The sequence below is a fragment of the Emys orbicularis genome, chromosome 25, assembly GCF_028017835.1.
Source record: "Emys orbicularis isolate rEmyOrb1 chromosome 25, rEmyOrb1.hap1, whole genome shotgun sequence".
Classification (NCBI taxonomy): Eukaryota; Metazoa; Chordata; order Testudines; family Emydidae; genus Emys; species Emys orbicularis.
The window spans coordinates 10,351,877-10,376,864 of NC_088707.1; the positions used below are offsets into that span (position 1 = coordinate 10,351,877).

Here is a 24,988-nt window from a genome sequence, read left to right on the forward strand (position 1 = left end):
GGAGCTGCCTTCCTCTTCTTCGCACCCAGCCCATGGCCCTATTATGCCAGGTCTCTGCTCTGGGAGGAAGAATCTCCTCCCCCCCGTCACTTGCTGCATCTCCACTAGCATTGCTGATCTAGTGTTCATTTACCCACTTCCTCCCCTGGGCTCTGATCTCCATGTTCCCTACGGGCGCTGGCTCTTTCCACCTTAGTGCGGGTGAAGAGGGGCTTTCCGCTGGCGTGGGCTGGCCCGGCGGGGTCCAGTGGGCGTTCCACTTGCGCGCTGGGCTAACGCCAGAGGAGTGAGCGCGAGGGCCGGTCCCTGGGGCGAATGCTGCCATGAAGACTCAGGATACTCTCACAAACGCTGAATTCACACAGCTACGTGCGGGCCTGGCTGCCGCGGGTCCTCGCCAGGCACTGCACGCTGGGGTTGGGGGGGGGGCAGCAGGGTGACCCCAGTGCTGCAGCAGGCCGCGTGACCTCACCAGGTGTCCCGCTTGGTGCGGGGCGACAAGGGGGATGAATAATCGCAGGGTGGGAATAAAACGGAGGCATAAGGCAAAGCACAGAAACGGCACCAGGCAAACTGCGTTCGTGGCCCAAGCAGCCGGTCTGTCCTCTGGGTTGACGCACATCGGGGCATCCCTCCCCAACACCGCAGCGTGCAGAGGTTCTTCAGGGCATCTGCACTGGCAGCAGGAGCCTGGAAGCAGCGTTTACCAGCCTTGCCCCCCAGAACGTGTTAGCAGGGCCGTGGGGTGGCAGGTGGCTTCGGACAGGGTCGTTCCCGAGGTGCCATCGCCATGTGCCACAAACAGGGCTTTCACCACACCTTTGGATGCAGACCTGCCGTGCAGCCGCTGAACCAGAGCGAGGGATTTATACCCATGGGAATGGGGAGAGAGGCAAGAACATAGACAGGTCATATCCCATCCATGTGACCAGTGCTAGCCGGACCGGGGCTCTCACTGGACGAACACGGGTTTCCGCTACACCTGCTGCTAGGTCAGGACTGGGGCGGATGCTGGACTCTGCCGTATCTCCAGCAAACCCAGCATCACTCGGGGAATTGCTCTGCCCTCAGCCGGCCTTGGGATAATGTGACTGGACCGTTGTCCTCAGTTGCTGTAGGCCTTGCCAGGGCCACCAGATATTGCCCAGACCCACAGTCCTGGGCCAGGGAGGTTCTGGCCTCACAAGGGTTTGGGAGAATAAGAAAGAGCTTCTCTGAGATCTGGTCTCCCAGAGCAGACACTGGCGAGGGGTTTCTTTGGTGTCGGACAGTCCCCGCCCCCGCCGGGGTTCTGCTGTGCTTGTGGGGCTGGGGGTCCGTCCTGGAAGTACATGGCCCACAGGCTGTGCTCAGTCTGCAGTGCAAGCAGCGGCGGCTCTGCTGCAAACCTTGGCTCCCCTCCCGCGCAATGGCTTCCTCCCCGCTCAGACAGCCGTCGACTGCTTGATGCTGTGGAAGCTGACGCGTGTCGGCGACGTAGGGATGGACATGGCTCTGGCCACGCGGGCGCGGATCGAGTGCTTGTCCTGCCACCGGTGCCATCTCTTCCGCACGGCGGAACGGACCTGCCAACACATTGCAGAGCACACAGGGCATTTACTACCCATGCTGCTGGAGAGGGCTTTCCTTAGCCCTGAGGCAAGGCTGGGGCAAGATTTCCCTCTCCCATTGCACAGCCTGGCAGTACACCTAAGAACTAAGGGGCTGAAAGCAGGTTACAGACATCAATGAACTAAGCCCTCAAACTCCCCAGGAGGAAGGGACAGTTCATGGCATTATCCCGTTTTTGTAGATGGGGAAACTGAGGCACAGAGCAGGGACATGACTTGCCCAAGGTCACCCTGGAGTTCTGGGGCTTGCCTTATGCTGGAGGTCAAACTAGGTGATCAGAGTGGAGCCTTCTGACCCCCAGAGCCTATGAATCTGCGAAAAATGCTTATCCCAGTGTGCCGGGGGGAGAGTTGAGGCAGATGGGGGGGGGCAGAGCATTTGCAACTGGGTCGTTGCAATGGGAGATTCGAGCCCAGCAGTTCTGACTCCAAACCCTTTGCTCTAACTGACAAGGCAGGCTCCTTCCCAGAGCCAGGAACAGGTCCCAGGAGTCCCGACTCCCAGGCCCGGCTAGTCCCTCTCCATGGTTGGACCCTGACCTCAATAAATCCTGTCTTTAAAGGTCTGACAGGAAACGAGAGCAATGAACCCAGCTCCATGAACACGAAAGAGCAAGCAGGAGATAAATCCGGACTCCGGCTATAAAAAAAAGGGGCTAGCGGCTCATAAACCTGAGGCTGTCTAGTGTGTGACGGAGGGCAAGTGAGCGATGGGCTCACAGAGTTTCTTTATTACTTGTCTGGTCCGCATCTGTGTCAGTTCTAACCTAGAGCAGCGCAGATGCCTTGGGTGGCTGGTAAATATCAGAGATTCACAGATTCCAAGGCCAGCGGGGCCCATTGTGCTAATCTAGTCTGACCTCGCGTACGACGCAAAGAATACTGCCCGGAGTTACTGCAGAAGGGCGGGTTGATTGGTAGCAAGGTGCGAATTCCACCAACGGGGACAGAAGCCGCTGGGGCGGATGAAATAGCTGTGTGGGGACAGATTTCTTAGTGCCCGTCATTAGCCTTCCAAATATTTAACACCCGGAGGACTGGGCTGCTAACTAGCTGGCACTGCCCCCTTTCTGTCCCCCTGGCTCTGAGCTACTCGAGTTAGTGCAGGGGACGATTGTTTCCCACGGAACCGCCCGGCCGGCAATCCGGTCTTGGCGCATTGTTTGCGCCGTGGGCACTGCAGCAGAACCAGGCCACACGCACTGCGCAGTCCAGCAGCGTGTCCTGTCCGACAGCGGAGCTAGGAATGGGATCGAAGAGCCTGGTCTATGTAATGGCTACTGGGGGTGTCTGCATCTCAGTGCTTCATGACCCTGGGCGAGCACTGAAATTCTGGAGGGCTCTGAAATTCCCAGGTCGTCTCCAGCGGGGTCCCATCCTAAACTGCCTGTTATTTGCTCACTGGGGCAAATGCCAACTGCTCGCCCAGCTGCAATCCTATGGGAGGCCCCGACAGCCCGGTGATGAGATGGAGAATCATAGAATCATAGAATATCAGGGTTGGAAGGGACCTCAGGAGGTGATCTAGTCCAACCCCCTGCTCAAAGCAGGACCAATCCCCAACTAAATCATCCCAGCCAGGGCTTTGTCAAGCCGGGCCTTAAAAACCTCTAAGGATGGAGATTCCACCACCTCCCTAGGGAACCCATTCCAGTGCTTCACCACCCAACCTAGACCTCCCCCACCGCAACTTGAGACCATTGCTTCTTGTTCTGTCATCTGCCACCACTGAGAACAGCCGAGCTCTATCCTCTTTGGAACGTCCCTTCAGGTAGTTGAAAGCAGCTATCAAATCCCCCCTCATTCTTCTCTTTTGCAGACTAAATAATCCCAGTTCCCTCAGCCTCTCCTCGTAAATCATGTGCCCCAGCCCCCTAATCATTTTCGTTGCCCTCCGCTGGACTCTCTCCAATTTGTTCACATCCCTTCTGTAGTGGGGGCCCCAAAACTGGATGCAGTACTCCAGGTGTGGCCTCACCAGTGCCGAATAGAGGGGAATAATCACTTCCCTCAATCTGCTGGCAATGCTCCTACTAATGCAGCCCAATATGCCTTTAGCCTTCTTGGCAACAAGGGCACACTGCTGACTCATATCCAGCTTTTCGTCCACTGTAATCCCCAGGTCCTTTTCTGCAGAACTGCTGTTTAGCCAGTCGGTCCCCAGTTTGTAGCAGTACATGGAATTCTTCCGTCCTAAGTGCAGGACTCTGCACTTAGAGACACAAGGAGGCTGCTGCTGCTGGCGTGAGCTGCAGAGGAGAAGGCTCCTGCACCCACAGCGTCTATAGGGCTGGGCAGAGAGGACGCCAATGCTAAAGGAAGGGAGTGGGGAGGGCTGTACAGAGAGAGAAGGTCAAAGGCGGAGTGGGGGGTGGATTTTGAACTGGGTCCAAACCGTGTTGGTGAGTGGGGTGCATGGGGCCATGGTTCTTTGACGAGGAAGGCAGCATTCTGCACTTACTAGACTCTGGAGAGCTGTGATTGGGGATGTGGCTGGACAGCAGCTGTTGCAGGGGAATAGACTTGTAGGAACCAAGGAGGAAAGAGGCAGATGGGAAGTCGTAGCATATGCGGGAGGTTGCAGAAGGAAATGACAGGCAGATTTGCGACACAGGAGACGAGGGAGGAGAAGCGGAGTTTAGGGTCAAAGATCACAGCAACAGGAGGTCAGAGAAAGGAGCTTTTTACCTGATCCACATGGAAAAAAATAGCCTCTCTCCACCTGCTACAAATTCAGTAGCTGGCAGCATCTTTCCCTTGTTCTGGGCTTCAAATGTCTTTATGACTTAGACAGGAAACATATGATTTGGAACACACATCTCAAATAATATCATTGTTATCTCAAATAATATTTTTGTTATATGTAGCCCTGCCATTGTTATCAGATGGCAGTGCTACATAGAGACCTACACATTCTTTTTCTTAGTGTGCGAGCAAGTTTTTAGTCTTAGAAGAAATGCCATGTTGGTTTTCAGATACGGTTTCCTTGGGGGGAGCTGTTGCAAGTAGCAGGAGAGTTTGCTCTCTCCCTTAACCTCTGTAAGCAGAGTCTGCTCCGGGGATAGAGTTGGGAGCTGGGCATTGGGATTTGGGCTGTGTGTACTGAAAGAGAGGATTGCCTGTGTGCTATCTGTGCCCACCTCTGTTCCAGGACTGATGAATATACAGTAAATAAACAAATTACACCAATATCCCCAGCCTCCACATTACTGATTTCTCCTCTAACAGGAAGCGGACTTGCAAGGTCCCGACAGCTGCTACCTTTCTGCAGAGGGGTGCTGTTATTATTTACCACGTGCTGAATGCCAAGAGGGCTCAGGGCACGCAGAGGAGTCATGGCTCTGCCCCAAGGAGGTTACAAGCTAGTCTGCAGGGAAGCTAATAACAGAGTCACACATCGGCTCCCTGGTCTCCAACACGCTGCATTAAAACCCTCCATGGGTAACCTGGAGAAAACAGCACGGGCCTTCCTTTGTCCCCATCTTGGCTGCCCCCTGGTGGGCTCAGGAAGGATTCTGAGCTGCTTCCCAACAGTCCCTCTTGGAAGTCTCCCTTTCAGTTCCTCCGCTGCCCTGGCTAATTTGCAGCAATGCATCCTGTCACCAAGATGTCTGTCCCTTCCCCTCCATGCATTGCAAAGCCCCCCGGATTCCTAGTTCATCCCGTCCCACATCTCCCCTCGGGGTTTCAATCTCCCCAGGAGCCATTCCAGCACATTTATCTTTTCAGCCCCTTTCTAGCTAATGTTCCTTCCCTGTTGGGAGTGGCTGTTGGGGCAGGAATGCTGTCATGTGATTAGAGGAAGGGACTTGCAGTGGGACTCACTGGCTCCTATGCCTGGCTTTGGGAGGAAGTGCTGGTTAGTGGTTATAGCAGGGAAGTGGGCGTCAGGACTCGGTTGCACTGCAAGCTCTGCCACTGACTCACCGCATGACCCTTCGCCATGTTACTTCTCGAGTTCCCTCTCTGTAAACAGGGGCCACGCTAATTCTCCACGGGTGTGTTGTGAGGATGAATTGGTAAATAGCTGAGTGCCCAGCATTGTGGCCCAAATCCTCAAATACTTCCACCAGAAGTTAGGAGCCTAAACACCTTTGAGAATCTGGGCCTATTTAGAACATAAGAAGGCCAGACTGAGACAGACCAAAGGTCCAAGGTCCATCTAGCCCTGTATCCTGTCTTCCCATAGTGGCCAATGCCAGGTGTTTCAGAGGGAATGAACTGGCCAGGAGATCATCAGGTGATTTGCTCCCTGGTCACTTTTGGCCTGACTGACCACAGCAAACTGCCTGTTATCAAAGCATACGCCATGAAGGGGCTTAGAGTCATCCTCAGTGACTGAACAAACCCTCCCGCCTTGGTGATGGGGAGGGCAAAGCCAATCTCATCCTTCTCTTCTCCTTCTCATCATACTCTGGTTTCTCTTCAAATTGTATAAATCTTTCGCCTTTAACTAGACCATTTTACTGCTTTGCAGAAGGTGGGAAACAGTTTAAAAAAGAAAGTTTTTGAAAATAATAATAATAAAAAAAATCCATCCACAAAATTCCCAGGACAGAAACAGCCACGGTGGGTGAATTCTTTAGCAAACACCAGACCGTTAGCTCACAGAGCTGCTGGCTTGGGAGCTGTCTCTCCCCGAGGGAAGGCTATGGACGGGTACAGCAAAGAGATGCCATGTTTTCCTTCGGCGTCGGAAAAGGCTTTTTATGTTCCCCGGCCCCCGGGATCTGTCTTGTACCCAGCCATCCATTCTTACAGCTAGCAAAGGTGTGAAAGCAATTGCAGGGAGTCATAATACTTAGTCCTGGCAGGGGACTGGACTAGACGACCTCTCGAGGTCCCTTCCAGTCCTATGATTCTATGTGAAACACGGAAACACAACTGATCAGCCCAGAGAGGGGCTTTGGTTCCTTTTCTCTTGGGTCACAATGCGCTAGGTTTGGAGAAACGATCCCTGTATTCAAACAGCTGGTGCACCCGACACTGGTGTGCAGCCCCGGCAAACTCTGCTCATCTTAGGAAAGGTTTACAGGGACACCACCTAATGGACAAATTGAACTGGGGTCTCGTCGTGACAGTTTTCCCATGCACTGCGTCAAAATAGCCTCACGTGCCTTCGGCCAGCCCAGCGGCGCCTTTCTCCGGCCACGGGAGCAGAGTTGGCTGAAATGTCCTCATGGAAAAGGAAGTTAAATGAAAAATGGGGCCAAACTGAACATTTGTATGGAAAGTTTCGTTCCGGCCAAAATTTCCCAAGGCCTAATTGTTTTTTTCAGTAAAAGCCTTTGGTGAAAATATTCGGTTTTCAGGAAAATGTTTGGTTTCTGATTTGCAAAATCTGACCCTTTCCACCAAAAAAACCCCAACCCCAACTTTTCCCCCCCATAAATGTTTTGAAGACACTGAAAATGTTTCTGTTTCCAGTTTTCCTTTTTTGTTGAAAAAAACCCCAAACCCAAGACAGTTTAATGGGAAATTCTGATGAAAATGATTCAAGCCTGAGGTTTTCCATGATGAATACTTGCCATTTTTTGACCTGCTCTCCCCAGAAGTGATGTGTGTGTCTCCTGCTTACCCAGTTTTGTACCTTGAAAATTAATCCCAAGGAGGGCGACAATCCCAGAATCTGTTCAGTACAGACAGGGAATGTAGCAACTGCATACAGCTGTGACTGCCTCTTGGCCTTCCAGACGATGCAGTGCTGAGTTTGTTCCTGAAATGCAGGGCCGGGAGCTGGCGTATTTGTGAATAGCGCCGATTACAAGTTCTGCGGGAACAGATCTGACATTGCCGGGGGAAGATGGCTCCCATTGATGAATTGACTCCTTTGGGACCACACCCAGCTCTGCCGATGCACCTTGGTCCCTGGCCTTTAATACCCCTGCCAGCCGATTTGGACACATGTTAAAACCACCACACTTGTTTCATTATGGCTCCAAGTGTCAGGAAACCCCAGGTCTCCCAGGGTGACCAGTCCTGGGCCCATCTCCCCATCCATGAATACAGTCGTTAGATTGGGCGGACAGGGCTGTTTCATTTGCCAGGCACAGAGGGAACCGCCATGTGGAAGCCTTCCATCCCCCCACCTCACCAGGAAATGCTCACCTCGCTGTTCAGGAAGCAATAGAAGACGGAGACAAAGAAGCCCTGGAAGAAAGAAACACAGTCATTATGATCTGTGGGGGACCAGTGCCCACGGGCTGCTCTGGGGCTGATAGCCACCTGCATTGCATTGATCAGACATGTCCATTCTTGTCATGTGTGCTTTACTTAAAGCCCGAGCTCCTGGAGTCAAGTGATGGAGTGAGAATCTTGGCTGCGATTAAACAAAACAAAACTACCCCTGTGGTTGCAGAGAAAAGCTGGAAATGTGAGCGGGGTGTGACTGACAGGCCCAGAAATCAGAAGGAAAAGAAATAGACTCCCCTCAATTCATGTCTTTAATCTCATGATTTTTAAGCCAATCTCTGGTTTGTTGAGGTGTGGGGCCAGCCTGGCTAAAATCTTGCCATTTCACAGGGTTTTGTGTAGAACCCAGCAGTGAGGGTGGCCACTGGTCTCAATACGGCCTGCGGAGCTCAGAATCCCCAGGATGCGCATCTGATGCAACTTCAGGCACATTTTCCAGCTGGGTGACATATCTCCTGGGGGCGTGCGCCTGCCGGTGCTGGCAGGGTTCTGGCCAGGAGGGGGCGATGCTGGGCGCATACCTGGAAAGATTCCAGGAGGGAGTTGAAGTAGATGAAAACGACCCTGGAGATCTCGTCTTCCCCCGGATTCACGAAGAACAGCATGTAGGTGATGCCCAGCAGCGGCAGCAGGACCAGTGTAGCCTTCACTGCTTTCCTGAGGAAGGAACACGGGGTTCAACCACATCAGCACCACAGCAGATTCCTCCCCCTGCCACTACCATGGGCTGATCCGAGCGGGGAGGCTGGGATCAATGTCTCTTACTGGGCAAAGGCACAGCAATCAGATTATTGTGAGCAGGGGAGTGGGGCAGCCACAGAAGCTCGCCGGACGATGATAATTAATGTGATGCGGTAATACCGGGGTACAAACTATCTAGCCATGACAGAGTAGGTCGTGCGGGTGGGGCAGTGGCACTGTATGTGAAAGAAAGCACGGAATCAAATATTGGAAAAATCTTAAATGACTCAAACTGTGCCAGAGAATCTCTCTGGATAGAAGTTTCATGCTTGAATAATATAAGTATAGCAGTAGGAATATACTACCGACCACCTGACCAGGAAGATTAGGGAGGCTAAACAAACAGAAAACCCAATAATAATGGGGGATTTCAGCTAGTCCCATAGTGACCGGGTATGTGTCACCTCAGGATGGGATGCAGAGATAAATTTTCTAGACACCAAACTTTCTAGACTGCTTCTTGGAGCAGCTAGTCCTGGAGCCTACAAGGGGAGAGGCAGTTCTTGATTCAGTCCTAAGTGGTGCACAGGGGCTGGACCGCTGGTAATAGAGGCCATCCTGTAATTAAATTTAACATCCTTATGGGGAGGAAAATATCAAAGAAGCTCACCACAGTAGCATTTAACTTCAAAAGGGGAACTACATAAAAATGAGGAAGCTAGTTAAACAGAAATTAAAAGAAACAGTCACAAGAGTGACATGCCTGCAAACTGCATGGGAATTTAAAAAAAAATCATAACAGAGGCTCAAATTAAATGTATACCCCAAATTAAAAAAAAAGAGGACCAAAAAATGCCACCATAGTTAAAAACAGAGTAAAAGAGACAGTGAGAGGCAAAAAGACATCCTTTAAAAACTGGAAGTCAAATCCTACAGAGGAAAATAGAAAGGTTCATAAACTCTGGCATGTCAAGAAGAGAAGTATAATTAGGCAGGCCAAGTATAATTAGGCAAAAAAGAATTCGAAGAGAAACTAGCAAAAGACACAAAAACTAACAGCAAAAAAAAATAAAAATAAAAAACGTGAGTACATTAGAAGCAGGAAGCCTTCCAAACAATCTGTGGGGTCACTGGATGATCGAGGTGCTAAAGGAACACTCAAGGAAGACAAGGTTGTTGCGAAAAGCTAAATGAATGCTTTGCATCGGTCTTCACTGCAGAGGATGCAAGGAAGTTTCCCGCACCTGAGCCATTATTTTCAGGTGACAAATCTCAGAACTGTCCCAGATTGAGCTGTCAATAGGAGGAGGTTTGGGAACAAATTGATAAATTAAACCATAATAAGTCACCAGGACCAGATTGGATTCACCCAAGAGTTCTGAAGGAACTCAAATGTGAAATTGAAGAACTCCTAATTCTGGTATGTAACCTATCACTTCAGTCAGCCTCTGTACCAGGTGATGGGAGGTTAGCTAATGTAACACCAATTTTTAAAAAAGCTCCAGAGGTGATCCTGGCAATTACAGGCCAGTAAGCCTGACTTCAGTACCAGGCAAATTGGTTAAAACTATAGTAAAGAACAGAATTATCAGACACATAGATAAACACTATATGCAGGGGAAGAGTCAACACAGCTTTTGTAAAGGGAAATCATGCCTCACTAATCTATTAGAATTCTTTGAGGGGCTCAGCAAACACGTGGACAAGAGTGATCCCATCGATATAGTGTACCTGGACCTGGAACTAAAATGATTAGGAGGTGGAACAGCTTCCATATGGGGAGAGATTAAAAAGCTTGGGACTGTTCAGCTTGGAAAAGAGACGCCTAAGGGGGGATAAGATAGAGGTCTATAAAACCATGACTGGTGTGGAGAAAGTGAATAAGGAAGTGTTATTTACCCCTTCACACAAGAACCGTGGGTCACTCCAATGAAATTAATAGGCAGCAGGTTTATAACAAACATAAGGAAGTATTTCTTCACACAACACACAGTCAACCTGTGGAACTCATTGCCAGGGGACGTTGTGAAGGCCAAAAGTATAACAGGGTTCAAAAGAGAACTAGCTAAGTTCATGGAGGATAGGTCCATCAATGGCTATTAGCCAGGAGGGGCGGGGACACAACCTTGTGCTCTGGCTGTCCCTAAGCCTCAGAAACCGTCTAGGTAAGTGCAAAGCCATCCTCGTCTGAACCATGTGCTAGGTACATCCTGGCTCCTGTCCTGCACGGGAAGCTCCTGTAAGAAAGGCCGTCCCATGGGAACGAGCCCCCTACAAATTTTTAAAAATCTGGACCAGCGTCCCAGCAAGACCCCTGGAATATTAGGACTTGGCAATTGTCTCTTTTTGGAAAGTGCTGCCCAGCAGAGGAAGGGTTAAATTTTCTGTGCCACGTGCCGGCGGGCAGGTGTTTGAGCTGCATCGATTAATTCCTCCTACTTAGTCCTTTGCTTTGCTCCCAAGTGGCGATTTCATTCTCCCCTCCGTGCCTGGATTGGCAGGGCCAGCTTTGGGGAGCAGAAGGGTGGCTCCCATTGCGGGAGGCGTTTGCAAAGGCAGTCATTCAGCTACTAATTGCTCTCTTTAGTGACGGACCCAGCAGCTCGCAGTCTCTGGCCTGGGCTCGCTGGCTGGCAGTTTCAAAAGCCTTGAGAGATTAGGGTGATTATGGTTAATGGGGGCTGTGCTCTGAAGTCACTTTGGTGCTTTTCAGAGGGAGACCCCAGCCTCGGAAAGCCTGGCCCTTCACACCCCCTGACCCGTCGCTGGTATCATTGTCCTTTTTGCCTGAGTCCCTGTCAGTGTGAAAGTTGCCAGCACCCCTTGGGGCCCCAATGCATCTGCAGGAACTGGAGGAGATCATTCATTAATGAGCACTCCAGATGGATTCAGAGACAGTGCTGCTGAAATGCAGCCACCTCTGGGGTGGGGAGTGGCAAAGTACTTGGGAGGAATGGGGAACGTTTGGACAGGAACAGCAGGGCAAAACCAGAGCGCTCTCATAGCCAGGAGCAAGGATCTTTAAATATGGTTGCCAACTTTATACTCACACAAAACCAAACACCATTGCCCCGCCTCCTGCCCCGCCCCTCATCCAAGGCCCCGCCTCTTCCCCACCCCTTCTCTGAGGCCCCGCCCCCTGCTCACTCCATCCTCCCCTCCCTCTGTCGCTTGCTCTCCCCACCCTCACTCACTCGCTCATTTTCACTGGGCTGGCTCAGGAGGGTTGGATGTGGGTGGGGTGAGGGCTCCAGCTGGGGGTGTGGGCTCTGGGGTGGGGCCAGTGATGAAGGGTTTGGGGTGAAGGAGTATGGGAGGGGGCTCTGGGCTGAGGCAGGGGGTTGGGGTGTGGGAGGGGGTATGGGCTCTGGGCCGGGGGTGCGGGTTCTGGGGTGGGTCCAGAAATGAGGGGTTCAGGGTGCGGGACGGGGCTCTGGGCTGGGGCAGGAGGTTGGGGTGCAGGGGAGGTGCGGGGCTCTGGTGTGGGGCTGGGGATGAGGGATTTGGGGTACAGGAGGGAGCTCCGGGTTGGGGCTGAGGGGTTCAGAGTGTGGGAGGGAGCTCCGGCTGGGGGTGCAGACTCTTGGGGTGGGGCTGGGGATGAGGGGGCTGGGATGTAGGAGGGTGCTCCAGGCTGGGACCGAGGGGCTCAGAGGGCAGGAGGGGGATCAGGGCTGGGGCAGGGGGTTGGGGTACGGGGGTGGGAGAGGACTCTGGCTGGGGCTGCGGGCTCTGGGGTGGGGCTGGGGACGAAGGGATTTGGGGTGTAGGAGGGTGCTCCGGCCTGGGACCCAGGGATTCAGAGGGCGGGAGGGGGATCAGGGCTGGGGCAGGGGGTTGGGGCGCAGGAGGGACTCAGGGAGCTGGCGCTCAGGGCCCCGGTGCTAGGAGCAGCCAGTGCCGAGGGTAGACCAGAGAGGCAAGGCCGGGGCATTCCCATGCCGTGACTACTGCCCAGCTTTTGAAAGGCCCATAGAGGCCTTGGGCAGCCGGTGGCTAGTCGGGGCAGCTCTCCATGGTGCTTTATTTGTACGGCAGGAGAGAAATGAATTGGGGGCCCTCCTCAGCCAACCTGTCACTCCGCAGCGCGGGCTGTCAGTGGCACTCTGGCCTGCGTGCTGCTACCTGTACTGCATGGTCTCCGAGGTGGTCGAGGCTCGGAGCTTGGTCATGAGGATTCGGACGATGTTGAATAAGAAGATGAAGTTGATCTGCCAGAGACAAAAGGTGGAAAGTCGCCAGTGTTCACACGGCTCCCACGCCTCACCCCGCGCGCCATGGAACGATCCCGAAAGGACTCCAGAAAAAATCTAGTGCCCAGAGAACAGCTCCCGAAAGCTTTGCAGAGGCTCTGCCCATAGCACTAGCCTTCTGCCTCTGGACACTTGCACTGGGTCCTGATTTCACGCCCACGGGGAATGAGGTTTATGTTTTATTCCATTTCCTAGCAGGCATCCGTCCATAGCATTAAGTTCCCCTAGTAGCTGGCACAACTGGTCCCTCCTTAAAGGATCGGGAGTGGACTAGCAGGCAGGATTGGGGTTTATGGACAGAGCTGCAGGTACGGCGCTCAGGGCTGTAACAGCAGGGGGTGGGGTGTCACATCTCCTAAGCATACTGGATTTGGCAGGATGTGCCGTGCGTTTGGCTATCCTCACCAAACACCCCACACCCTAGGGGACGGCAGAGCCCAGAGCCAGAAGCCAAGGTGCTTAATTCTCACCTTGACTGGCTGCTGGTTCGGTTTCTGTGCCGCTTCCAACCCTTCTACTGACCCAGGCCTCTAACGCGGCAGCTCTGCGGCTAATCCACTCAGCCACGAAGCTTTCAAAGCCAACAGGCTCAATACGTGTGCGCTTTGGTTAGTCTGTCACTAACCTCGGCTCCAACCACTAGGCCATACTCCCCGCCCAGAGTCTGGACTCCTGCTCGCCGCTGTTCTCCTGCAGGCTAGCAGTAGTTTGCAACCCACTGGCCAAGCGTGCATCAAATCCTTCTCTAGTGGCTAGTCTGCATATCATGTTATTTGTCATGATTATTACGGTCACGCCTAAGGACCAATCACGAATGGGGCCCCACTGTGCCAGGTGCTGTACAGACGTAGGACAGTTGCTGGTCTCTGCCCCGAGGAGCTTACAAGTGAAATAGAGCAGCCAGACGCAGAGCAGGGAAGGGGTAGAAACACACTAGCCCTGGGACGGCAGCAAATGCCATTATTTTAGGGGGGGGGGGGTGAGTTAGGAGGGGATCAGCTGAACAGAAAGAGAAGGGAAGGGAAGTGGACGAGGGGGACAGGGCAGGGGCGATGGGAAGTTCTCTGAATGTCCCAAGGTTCCTGCTTTGGCTGCTTCTGCTCTGAACAGCTGGAGTCCCTGGCTGGTTCCTCTTGGCAGCTTTCCCCTCCAGCCATGGCTGCGTCTGTCACTCAAACGCTTTGCCCCTCCGGCTTCCTGAGTGTTTCTGGGGCTTCTCGGTCGGTCTGGGAGGCACCCCCAGCTGAGTGGTTTCTCCTGCGTAGGGCCATGCAGCTTGGCTGCCTCTCTGATCGTGGAGAAAGAAGGGAGGCTTGGATCTGGCTGCAGGTCAGGCCCAGGCATGTGTCCAGAGGGCCAGGGCTGGCTTCCAGGAGAGGTGGATAGCTAATGCTTTAGTCCCACACAAGTCGCTGGGCTCAATCCAGCGTCACTGGGTGAGCTTTAAGGGCTGGTGATAGACAGGAGGTCAGACTGGAACAGAGAATCAAATAGCCCCTCTATAAATCTTATGTGACAGAGCCCCTCCATTTAGAGATGCAGCCAAGCCCCCGTCTCTTGGGGGTCGGTCACCAGATGAAGCTGAAACCTTAACCCTGTTTCGCTTCAGATGGTGGGAAAAAGCACAGCCCCCCCGCCCTACTTCTCTGTTCCCGCTCCGGGGGTAGCGACAGGAGCTGGCTGGAGAATGCAGTTACCCCGATGGCTGCTTGGTGCCATCACAGCTCGGGGGGAGGGGAGGGGGGAATCATCCCCCAAGGGCAGAAACTTGCAGAGAGAGCCGTGGTGCCAGGGAGGCGTGCATCAGAGCCAGCCTCACCCGGCCATGCCGCCCTGCCTCTGCGGCGGGCAGAGGATGAAAAGGCCTCATTACCCATATGCTGGTGGGAGACAAGTGCTCTCTCCCCGGGGGCCAGTTCTGAGCAGACAGGCGCTGCTGCCCATCCATCCGGATGCCCCTCGGCCTTGAGCTGTGCGTCAGTGATTACCCTGGCATAAGGCGGGCATCAGACCCGGCCGAGCCAGACTCACTCACTGCACGCAGGAGGAGATGCTGCTGCATGGCAGGGGGAACCCAGCCCTAGAGGGGAGCAGACCCCCCGAGAGCCGTGCCACCTGCCCTATGCCCCTGGCACCCAGCGACTGATATATTCATCTCAAGACAGCAGGTCTGATCTCAAAGGGCCAGACTCAAGTCTGGCCTAAGGGAGCATAACGTGCCCCAGGAGCCGAGCTGGACTGCCGAGGGGAGGGTGGAAAAGCTGGCTGCACTCTGCCCTGGGGTGATGGTGTAGGGCTGGCTACACTGCCTCGGTAGTGACCCCCTTGCACTGGGGGGAATCATCTCCCATCGCTGCTTGGCACTCGGTCGAGCCAGCAGAGCTCTGGGCAAGTGAGCGACAATCTATTCCTTCCTGTGCATCCGCGACAGAACTCGCGTCCAATCAGCCACTCCGGTGAGGTTTTTAAGGCCCGGCTTGACAAAGCCCTGGCTGGGATGATTTAGTTGGTGTTGGTCCTGCTTTGAGCAGGGGGCTGGACTAGATGACCTCCTGAGGTCTCTTCCAACCCTAATCTTCTGTGATTCTATGAAACTCATTCAAGCCCCTGGGGCTGGCCCAGTGTATCAGACTGGAACGTAGCCAGCAATTCGGTTGACATCCTACCGAGGGCCTCATTTATTCCTGGGGTTGCTGAAGGAGAAGGAAAAGACCCAGCTTGACTCTCAGATCCCAATGGGTGTCTGTAGGAAAAGGATCTTTCTGATCGTAAATGGGGCCCATGTGATGTGGAATCCCCGAGTTGCCTCAATCTTGCAATCTCACAAGGGCAGAATTACATGCACTTATAAACCCTTTCTCCTCCATTTTTGGGGAAATTCATGGAGTCATTTCAATATGGTAAAATTTTGGGGGAGAGGGGGGTTATGGTTTTTCATCAAAAAACCTCAAAAATAACAATGTAAGTTTTATTTAAAAAAAGCCATTTTTTTGCTGGAAAAAAAAGCGTTGATGAAAAAAACGTCAATCCCGCTCTAATTCTGACAGAGTCTTTCATGACTTCCATGATTTCCACAGGACCCCGCCTCGTTCAACACGCAGGCTGGACGGCACGCGGGGAAGGGGCACCTCAGTCACGTGGTGTTGTTTCTGGTCTTTGCTCAGCTGACCGACCCTTGTAAACAGGAGATGTGAAGGAGTGAGACATTTAGCACCTTCAAAGTATTTTATTAGCAAGACATTCGGGGGGCAACTTCAGTGTCAGATCTGGACTTTGTTCCAGGGGAGGGGAGAAGTGGTGGGAGATGGAGATGAGATGGAGAGCTGGAGGGGAAGGGTTACAAGACAGAGGGGTGGAGAAAGGGGCGAAAGAAAGAAAAAGAAGGAAGAGAAAGGTAAGTAAGCTTCTGTGAGTCCCGGAGGCAATCAATCCATTGCCTGGCAGCTTCCCTGCTTGCTGCTCCATTAATGAGGTCATGGGGGGAGCTGCAGACAGGGCCAAGCAAAACTGACACAGATTAAAAACGGTCTGGCTACCTAAAGGGCTGGGAAATGAGAAGCCAGGCCCAATTATCCAGAGGAATAGAGGGGAGGCCAGTTGATACCGGTGATTAAAAGCGCTGGGTATTATTACTGATTGGCGAGAAGGGAGGAGTAGCCACAGGGGCTTTTTCCCTCGCGCCAACACGTCCCAAGTCCCACCTGCCCCAGAGCAAAGCCAAGTCCCAACGTGTCTCACTCCTTCACATCTCCTGTTCACAAGGGTCGGTCAGCTGAGCAAGGACCAGAAACAACACCACGTGACTGAGGTGCCCAGGTTGGCCTCTCCAACACCTTGCGCCGAATCCCACCTGGCGAGTCCCGGTGCATTTCCTCCAAGGCCAAACACACTCAGGCCTTGAGAAGCCAGGGCTGGGCTGGCGCGTGCTGTTTGAGCTGCTTTAGCAAAGACGCGGTGGAACGGATGCTCCCTTTGTGACCATTTTAAAGGCGAAAAAGGAACTTCCCAGGCATGGGGAATATTTTGGCCTCCCTACAGGCTCAGTCCATTCAAACAGCATCTCCCTGGCTTGTCACTGCAACCCCTCTGGGACGGGGCATCCTCTGGTTGGCACAGGCCTATACCTCCGGGCAGTGTTTCACTCCACCACCTTCGACGTACTAGTGCAGGCGCAGGATTTACAGCGCCCCCCAGTTTTACTGCCCCTTCTCCGAAGGTAGGAGGAGCAGAGGTGTCTCCTCCCAGAGAACTCCCTTTTGTCAGCCCTACTAGCCTTTCTCTCTTCTGCTCCTTCCCCCGACACGGCCTCCCTATGCTCTTCTCTCCAGCCTCCTCGTTAATGGGCTCATTTACTTCCCCACCCCAATCTGATCTGATCTCCTCAATCAGGACCAGGCCGCTGGACAGCGACCAGGGTGCTGGCTCAGCTGCTGATTCCCAGCACTCTGCCCCGGGGCCCCTCCACTGGCTTGCCCTTCTCCACTGCATCAAACACAAACCGCTCGCCTTCGCTCTCACGGCCTAGCCCCGCCTCGGCTCTCGTTCGCTACCCAGACGCTGACGCCCCACTCTGCTCGGCCAGAGACGCCAGCCTCCGGCGCCCGTTCGTGACATTTTCGGACAAGCACCTTCGTGCCCCTCATGCTCCCCGTAAACGTCAGCAAAACCACCTCGTTGTCCTCCTCAAAACTCCCCTTTGCTGTGAGCCTGAAAAAAACCTCGACGCCGGTTAGGCAGCTGGTGTGCTGTTACCGTCTGCTGCCTGTTTTACCGACCGGGATTGTCTTGTATTCCCCTGGCTGTCACAATCACCCATTGTCTCTCAACGTTATCCTTAGATTGTAGCTCTTTGGGGCAGACACTGTCATTTGGATCATAGAATCATAGAATATCAGGGTTGGAAGGGACCTCAGGAGGTCATCTAGTCCAACCCCCTGCTCAAAGCAGGACCAATCCCCAATTAAATCAGTGCCTAGCCCAATGCTGCCCTGATCCATGCCTGGGGCCTGGAAATGCTACAAGAATACAAGGAATAGATAATGTTACTAATCTGGGCAAGCCACTTTGCCATGGAATTCAGGATAGTGCCCATCTGGGATGGTTGGTAGATGTCCATTGCAGACAGTGAGCTGTCTACACGGTACAGCTGACCTGATTCAGACCCAAGAAGGCATTTGGCAGCTAGGAGAAGAGGGGAGCAGTGATAACCCTGCGGGGGGGGAGTTTTGGAATTTGGGGGAGGCAGGAATGGGAGGGACAGACCCAGGGTTACAAGTGGGAGGGTGGTTTCTGGATGGGAGAGGAATCAAGCAGGGAGGGCCTCCTCCCAGCAGGGTGCAAAGGTGGGGTTGGAAGTTGAGGTGTAGGATACCTTGGGGGTGCAGAAAGGGGATCAATTTTCAGTGTGATTTCCAGTTATTATTTATATGGTGGGAGCACCTGGAGGATCAGGGTGCAAGATGCTGTACAAACAGAAAACGCCCAACGTGCTTAAAGAGTTTAAGGGAGCCAAGGGAGTCAGATTTTGCAGGGTGGTGGGGTTAGTAGCTGGGTCGGGATCGTACGGTTTGACGAGGGCCTTGTCTAGTTAGCCGCTGAACTGCACTGGATGGGACGTCCAGTGCTGAGCCGCGCAGCTACGTCACGTTCTAACCCGTCCTTCCTGCTCAAAGCAATGTTGGCCGGCTAGCTCCATCCCTGCACTGCTCTTTCTTTATCCCTCGCTCTCCCCGCTCACGTCACCCTGTCAGGGGGCTGCCAGCCAATCACAGTACAACGGCTGTCGCGGTACCCGCAGGCTTTCCCCAGGGCGCCCCACATAAGCAGCTGAGTGTCAGATGCCCCGACTGGCTGGCTCTGGCACACCGCTCGGCGGGGTGAAACACTGAGGGGCATTTCGGGGGTTGTGGTTATTTCCAAGGAGACCTCAATCTGCTGAGGCAGACGCTCTCCTAAGAAACGTTCCCCCTTCACCAGTCCCATGGGCAGGGATGCTTCCCCTGGCTGAAGAGGCCTGAGCAGCTTAGGAGAAGGTGGCCACCACAATCGGGACAAGAGTGAAGGTATCATCAAGGGAGCAAGAACATCTGCTCTTACCAGGAGCACCAGGATCATGGGGCCTTGGTAGATGTAATCGGTATAGACTCCTGCTCGCTTCCCGAACCAGCATCTGCAAGTCAAGCGAACGGGGCGGTCAGCATCAGGGCCATGAATCTAGGCACAACTTCTCGGAAGAGCCCCTCCTAAGCCTTGTCTACATGGGAAGTTGTATCGGTGTAAGGTAGGGTGTGAATTTAAAGCACAATAACTAGTTGGGTATAACTCCCCATGTGGAGACTCTTAATCCGGAATAGAGGCTTGTCTACACCTGGAGTTATTCTGGAATAGCTATGACTGATCAGCTCCATGAGTGGATAGGCTTCTTCTGGAATAAAATGACCTTGCTCTGGTTTAGTTTAATTTAACTAAAGAGGAATCAGGCACTCTTATTCTGGAAGAAGGGGGCGTACACGTGGAGTTAGTCAGGAAGAGCAATGGAACTTTAAATTCACACTTTACCCTAATCTGAATTAAATTTCGAGTGTAGGCAAGCTTTAAGAGGGCCTTTTGCTGGGTTAGTTTATGTTGCTTTGGAAGTAGTCTACACTAGGGCGGGGGGTAGACCTAAGATACGCAACTTCAGCTATGCGAATAGCGTAGCTAAAGTAGGAGTATCTTAGGTTGATTTACCTGGCCGTGAGGACGGCCGCTCCCCCGTTGACTCCGCTTTTCCGCCTCTCGCCGCGGTGGAGTTCCGGAGTCGACAGCAGCGCGATCGGGGATCGATTTTATCGCGTCTACACTAGACGCGATAAATCGATCCCCGATAGATCGATCACTACCCACCGATCCGGCGGGTAGTGTAGACGTGCCCTAATCTAAACTGAAGAGACCCTGTTCTCCAGGAATTACAGCATCCACACAGGCAGTTATAAGGGCATAACCAAAGCGGTATAAGTATACAAGTCTAACATCCCATGTGGACAAGTCCTGAGAGTGTCTACCCGGGTTTTGCCACCCTTTAAGTGCATCTCAACCGGTGCATCTCCTAGGGGAGCGGGAAAGGTCTTAGAGTCACAAGGCAAAACCGCGGCTGACAAACAAGGCAAGTTGTCAGGCACCGAAATGGGCTAATTTTAACGCCACCGTTCACAGGACGAACACGTCACGCTCCAGCTAAGTCCTCCCTTAGCAGGTCTCTGTGAAAACAGCACAGGCGGAGGCAGCGTATAACTCTGCTGGCAGATTAAATCCCAGCTCCATTTAGCAAACACTTTGTAGGATCCCAGGCTCAGTTATCCTCACTTATCACTTCAAGGGGAAAGCCCAGCGGCAGCCAGGCACTGAGCGGGACTTGGGCTCGAGCACCAAACCAAGGAAGACTCTTGTCTGTCTTTCCCCACCTTTTGCACGTAGCCGGCCTTCCATACACTCTTTAGGGTGGGAACCTATCCACCTCTTTGTTTGTACCGCAGCCATCCTGAGCAGTGCGTCAAGATCAATATTTTCCCGATGCTAATAGACGTAGTAGAAATCAGGCTTACTTCTCATTGTCATAGTATAGCTTTCCCAGGGCCCAGGCAATAATGATCGGAAAAGGGATACCTGCGAGGAAAGAAACACGTCGCTCTGAGTGGCAGAAGTACAGAGGGAGGTCCTGGGAAGATCTACTCCAGATTCCTGACCAGGCCTCTGGGGGCACTCACGAGACACTGCCCCCAAAGCGCCGGCTCTGGTGGAGCTGGTTGGAAGATGGTTTCTGATGAAATTTGCAAATTCAAAAGCTGGAAATTGGGACAAATGCAGGCGATGTTTTCATGAACTTTCCCCCTCCGCCTCCTTGTTTTTTCAACCCAATATCGGGCTGGCTTGGAAGTGTGAATGACAAAATGAAAATGAGGTGAACGTTTTAAAACAAAGACAACACGACTGGGGACAGGAGTGCCTACAGAGTCCGGTCAGCCAGGATTTACTGGAGACTCATGCGGATACATTTTAGTCAGCAGCTTTCTCCTTTTTAAGATTAAAGATTTTGTATCTTGTGAAAGTTATTTCTTTTATAAAAGTCCACCTTATGTATGAGGGACACTAATAAGAATCTTAATAAAGGAATGTGCTCAACAAACACTCTTTAGGCACACTGACATGATTTTAGAAAGAGGGGTCCAACTGAACGTTGAGGGGACTTTTGTGCTTGTCTGCTCTGCATGGAACCCCTGCATGAGTGCTGACGTCCACCCTGGTGTCTGACATCCACCCCTGCTGTCTGCACGGATCCCTGAATGCAGCGCTGGCGTCCACCCTGCTGTCTGCACAGATCCCCCGCATGCAGCGCTGGGGCCCACCCTGGTATCTGCACGGATCCCCGCATGCAGCGCTGGTGCCCACCCCTGCTGTCTGCACGGATCCCCGCATGCAGCGCTGGTGCCCACCCCTGCTGTCTGCACGGATCCCCGCATGCAGCGCTGGTGCCCACCCCTGCTGTCTGCATGGATCCCCCGCATGCAGCGCTGGCGTCCACCCTGGTGTCTGCACGGATCCCTCGCATGCAGCACTGACGTCCACCCCTGGTATCTGCACGGATCCCCCACATGCAGCGCTGGTGCCCATCCCTGCTGTCTGCACGGATCCCCCACATGCAGCGCTGGTGCCCACCCTGGTATCTGCACGGATCCCCCGCATGCAGCACTGGCATCCACCCCTGCTGTCTCCACGGATCCCCGCATGCAGCACTGACGTCCACCCCTGCTGTCTGCACAGATCCCCCGCATGCAGCGCTGGTGCCCACCCTGGTATCTGCATGGATCCCCGCATGCAGCGCTGGCATCCACCCCTGCTGTCTGCACGGATCCCCGCATGCAGTGCTGGCATCCACCCTGCTGTCTGCCCAGATCCCCGCATGCAGCGCTGGCGTCCACCCCTGCTGTCTGCACGGATCCCCGCATGCAGCACTGGTGCCCACCCTGGTATCTGCATGGATCCCCGCATGCAGCGCTGGCATCCACCCTGCTGTCTGCCCAGATCCCCGCATGCAGCGCTGGCGTCCACCCCTGCTGTCTGCACGGATCCCCGCATGCAGCGCTGGTGCCCACCCTGGTATCTGCATGGATCCCCGCATGCAGCGCTGGTGCCCACCCTGGTATCTGCACGGATCCCCGCATGCAGCGCTGGCATCCACCCTGCTGTCTGCCCAGATCCCCGCATGCAGCGCTGGCGTCCACCCCTGCTGCCTGCACGGATCCCCCGCATGCAGCGCTGGCGTCCACCCCTGCTGCCTGCACGGATCCCCGCATGCAGCGCTGGTGCCCACCCCTGGGACTTACACCAGCCGATGCAGATGAACATCCACTTGCGGAGCTTGTCGGTGGAGTAGGTGAGCACAATGGCCGTGTGGAGGTAGCAGCCCTCGCCGAACATCCAGAAGAAGTTGGTGACGTGGAAGTAATTGTAGGCGGCTGTGACCAGGCGGCACCAGGCCTGCCATGGTGGGGAGGGACACAAAGGAAGCAGGAGAGGGTGTGTGTTAGGAGCAGACGATGAAGGCATAAAACAAACAGCCCAGCCATTTCAGAGTTTCTTCTCCCCGCTGGGCTACTTGATTCATCTGGTGCTGAACACAGACAGCACACTTCCTACAGGTGCTCAAAGGTAGGAAGCCCCAGCAGCTCCATATTAGCGAGGGGAAACTGAGGCACACAGAGAAAGTGACTTGCCTAAGGAGACCCAGTGGGTCAGTGGCAGAGAACCCAACTCTCTTGACTCTACTTTAGTTCTTATCTAGTCCCCGTTATTGTAGCATCAAAGCATCTCACAATCGTTCATATATTTATCCTCACAACACTCCCTGTGAAGCAGGACGCTGCTATTATCCCTCTGCAGCACATGGGAAACTGAGGCACAAACTAACCCAAGCGCTCAGTGGCAGAACACAGATTTGAACAAAGGTCACCTAAGTCCCACGGTAGTCCCCTAACGGCACCATCCCTGCGCCTCTCGGCTCGCTCCATGGCCTTCCACAGACAGTAAATTAACGCAAGGTGCGACCTGCTTGCATCGTGATACCCACCCCCAGGGCTGACTGCGCATGGTGCAGCTCACACAGGTGATTCCCTGCTGAGAGGCCCCAGGCACGGGCATGTCCCAGGGGTGGCCTGGGCATGGACTTGGCTTCTTCTCTTCTGCTATGGTTTCATGCCCCCCTTTTCCCTCCCCTCACAGAGACCATGTAACCCCCGATCTCCTGCCAATCACCGCCCACAGCGCCAGGCTGGAGCCGGGCTGACCTGGAAGCGAGGGCTGCTGGGAGAGGGTTAGAAGGGGCCGGTCCTGCTGGACACATCCCAGCCCTGGGTGCGAACTTCGGCAGGGGGCTGTGGCTCAGGAGCGAGGGGCAGCAGCAGAGCGGAGGGCGGGGGAGTTTGCCCAGCACCTACCCGCAGTCTCAGCTCTTTGCCGGCTGTGAAGAATCCGGCGCTGCCACGAGAAGCAAAGCACTGGAGAGCCCCTGGAGCTGGTGATATTTACCCCTTGGCCTATACCCCTGGGGGACCCCGCTGGGAGCCCAGCCAGAAGGGTTTGAACCCAAGGAGCTGCACATCCGCCGGCAGAAAACTAGCCAGGTCTGTGGGGGTGGGGGACAGGGTGGAGGAGCCCTGGGGGCTCTGGTGCCTCAGTCGGAAGCAGCAGGGGCTGGGGGGGGGTCAGTAGCCCTTGGTCTAGGCCAGGGCCGGCTCTGGCTTTTTTGCCGCCCCAGGCAAAAAGCCTCCCGCCGCCCCCCGCCCCCCCCCAGGGGAGGGCGGCGAGCCCCGCTGGGGAGAGCGGAGCCCCAGTGGCCAGAGCGCCGGGAGGAGGGCGGAGAGCCCCACCGGGGCTCCGCTCTCCCCGGCGGCCAGAGGCAGCGCCGGGGGGGGGGGGGGGGCGGCGAGCCCGGCCGGGGCTCTGCTCTCCCCGGCGGCGAGCCCAGTCGCCGCCCCTCTCCAGGTGCCGCCCCAAGCACCAGCTTGGTGGGCTGGTGCCTGGAGCCGGCCCTGGTCTAGGCTATAGACTGACTCTGGCATCCCCGTCATCGTCGCCAGGCAAAGCTCAGGGGTGCCTGTCTCCTCCCCTCTGCACTAACTTGCCGAGGTTCCGATGACCACAGGGGGCCTCGGGGCCGGGAGGTCCTAGCGCCAGGTTAATCGCGTCCCCGGAGGCAGGCTGCTCCGGGGGATGAACTCACACATGCAACCACACAACAGACACAGGCCAGGGCCCTGAGGGGTGGTGATGGGCTCCCCCGTCCCCGACAGCTGTGCTGAGGCTGCGGCGGCTGCAGGGCCCCTGGTGAGACATCAGGGCTCAGAGATAACGGGGCTGTGAATCCCCTCAATGGGGCCCCAGCAGACCCAGCGGGGCCCGCTTCTCCCAGTGGGTCCTGCTGCGCCCCAGGGCTCTGCCCTCGACACTGGGGGAGCCCACATCACTGGGGACCGGCCTGCACTGGCCTGAGCTGCCTGCCTGCTGGGAGCCATGCACAGCACCGGTCACTGCCACAAGCAGGGGCGATGCCCATGCTGGCACCACCTGCCCCTTTGGTTAGTGCCGCTCTAGCCGCAGCGGCAGCGACTTGTCACTGTGACAGCTCTCGGCTGCAGGGCCCACCGCCCACCCGGGCTGGGCAGCACCTCGCCCACTGGGCCAGGCAACACGTGCCACATGGGGGCAGCACCACCCAGTGCTACGACTTAGCACACTGGGTATCACATACCACCCTGGGTGGGGCCCGGCACGCTGGGTGTGCAACGTGGCACCCAAGGCAGTGCCCAGTATCCTGGGTGTGCAACGTGGCACCCAAGGCAGTGCCCGGCACGCTGGGTGTGCAACATTACACCCAAGGCAGTGCCCGAGATGCCCAGACATGGAACATTGGACCCTGGGCAGTGCCTGGCGCCCTCAGGATATGTTCCCACTGCACCTCGGGTGTGTGACTGGACTGCAGCCCGGGTGGCCAGACCAGCGCTAGCTTTAATCTAGCGAACATGTCTAAAAATAGCAGCCAAGGTGCGGTGGCCAGAGGCTTCAGTGCCCCCCTGGACCATGGGACTCGCTCGTGCTGCTGCAGCGTCACTGCGATTGTTACTTGGGCTGGGCCATGCCCGGCACGCTGGGCGTGTAGCAGCCCACCCTGGCCGCCGCTGGACTCACCACATTGCTCTCATGCACGGCCGGGTTCAT

At 54.8% G+C, this 24,988-nt stretch overlaps 1 protein-coding gene across 1 annotated transcript; it reads right to left on the reverse strand.

The window, feature by feature from the left end:
- Positions 1–1,424: 1,424 nt before the first annotated feature.
- Positions 1,425–24,988, reverse strand: LOC135894424 (corticotropin-releasing factor receptor 1). Its single transcript, XM_065422502.1, has 8 exons — positions 24,959–24,988; positions 22,099–22,252; positions 20,320–20,380; positions 18,833–18,905; positions 12,609–12,694; positions 8,324–8,459; positions 7,719–7,760; positions 1,425–1,565 (listed from the first exon to the last, which is right to left on the reverse strand). Exons 1-8 carry the CDS (start codon positions 24,986–24,988, stop codon positions 1,425–1,427), a joined length of 723 nt encoding a protein of 240 aa, XP_065278574.1.